This window comes from Aptenodytes forsteri, unplaced genomic scaffold (genome assembly GCF_000699145.1).
Source record: "Aptenodytes forsteri isolate BGI_AS27 unplaced genomic scaffold, ASM69914v1 Scaffold193, whole genome shotgun sequence".
Lineage (NCBI taxonomy): Eukaryota > Metazoa > Chordata > Aves > Sphenisciformes > Spheniscidae > Aptenodytes > Aptenodytes forsteri.
The window spans coordinates 2,995,668-2,996,278 of NW_008795405.1; the positions used below are offsets into that span (position 1 = coordinate 2,995,668).

General features: G+C 69.1%; 1 protein-coding gene across 1 annotated transcript in view; it reads right to left on the reverse strand.

Moving 5' to 3' along the window:
- The window catches only part of IRF2BPL (interferon regulatory factor 2 binding protein like), a 4,608-nt gene that overhangs the window by 1,613 nt on the left and 2,384 nt on the right, over positions 1 to 611 (reverse strand). Inside the window, exon 2 of the mRNA XM_019472447.1 lies at positions 4 to 608. Within this exon, the coding sequence (XP_019327992.1) occupies positions 4 to 608 (605 nt within the window). The remainder of the gene's footprint in view (positions 1 to 3; positions 609 to 611) is intronic.

Here is a 611-nt window from a genome sequence, read left to right on the forward strand (position 1 = left end):
GGCCCCGGCCCCCGGCCCCGGGAGACTCACCAGCGCCGTGGGCAGCATGGGGCAGCTGGCGTCCAGGTAGGGCTGCGGCAGCATGTCGGCGCCCACCAGCTCCTTGAAGAAGCGCACGGACTCGGGCAGCAGGTCTCCCAGGAGCCGCCAGTCGCCGGAGCCGTGCTTCTTCTCGTACTCCAGGTACTTGAAGCCCGAGGAGAGGCCGCGGCCGAAGTCCTTCATGCAGTCCTGGTACATCTGCTTGGCCACGCCGGAGGCGCTGGAGAAGACGGTGCCGGAGCCGCTGGGGTACTCGATGAAGAGCTTCAGCTCATAGTCCATGCCCGGCTTGGAGACGGCGTCGAAGGCAAAGACGCGGCCCAGCAGGGCGTGATCCTTCTTGAAGCGCACCTCGTAGGGGGTGCAGCCGGCCAGAGTGAGCAGCGTGTCCCGCACGATCTTGGGCTTGCTGGCCCACTCCTCGGCCCGGTTCCGCAAGCTCTCGCTGAGCTCGGCCAGCGCCTCCGCGTTGCGCTGCTTCTCCTTCAGCTCCCGCTCTTGGTCGCTGCTGGACACCGAGCCCGGCCGCTTGCCGCAGGCCTCGGAGGACGAGCCGCCGCCTCCCCCGG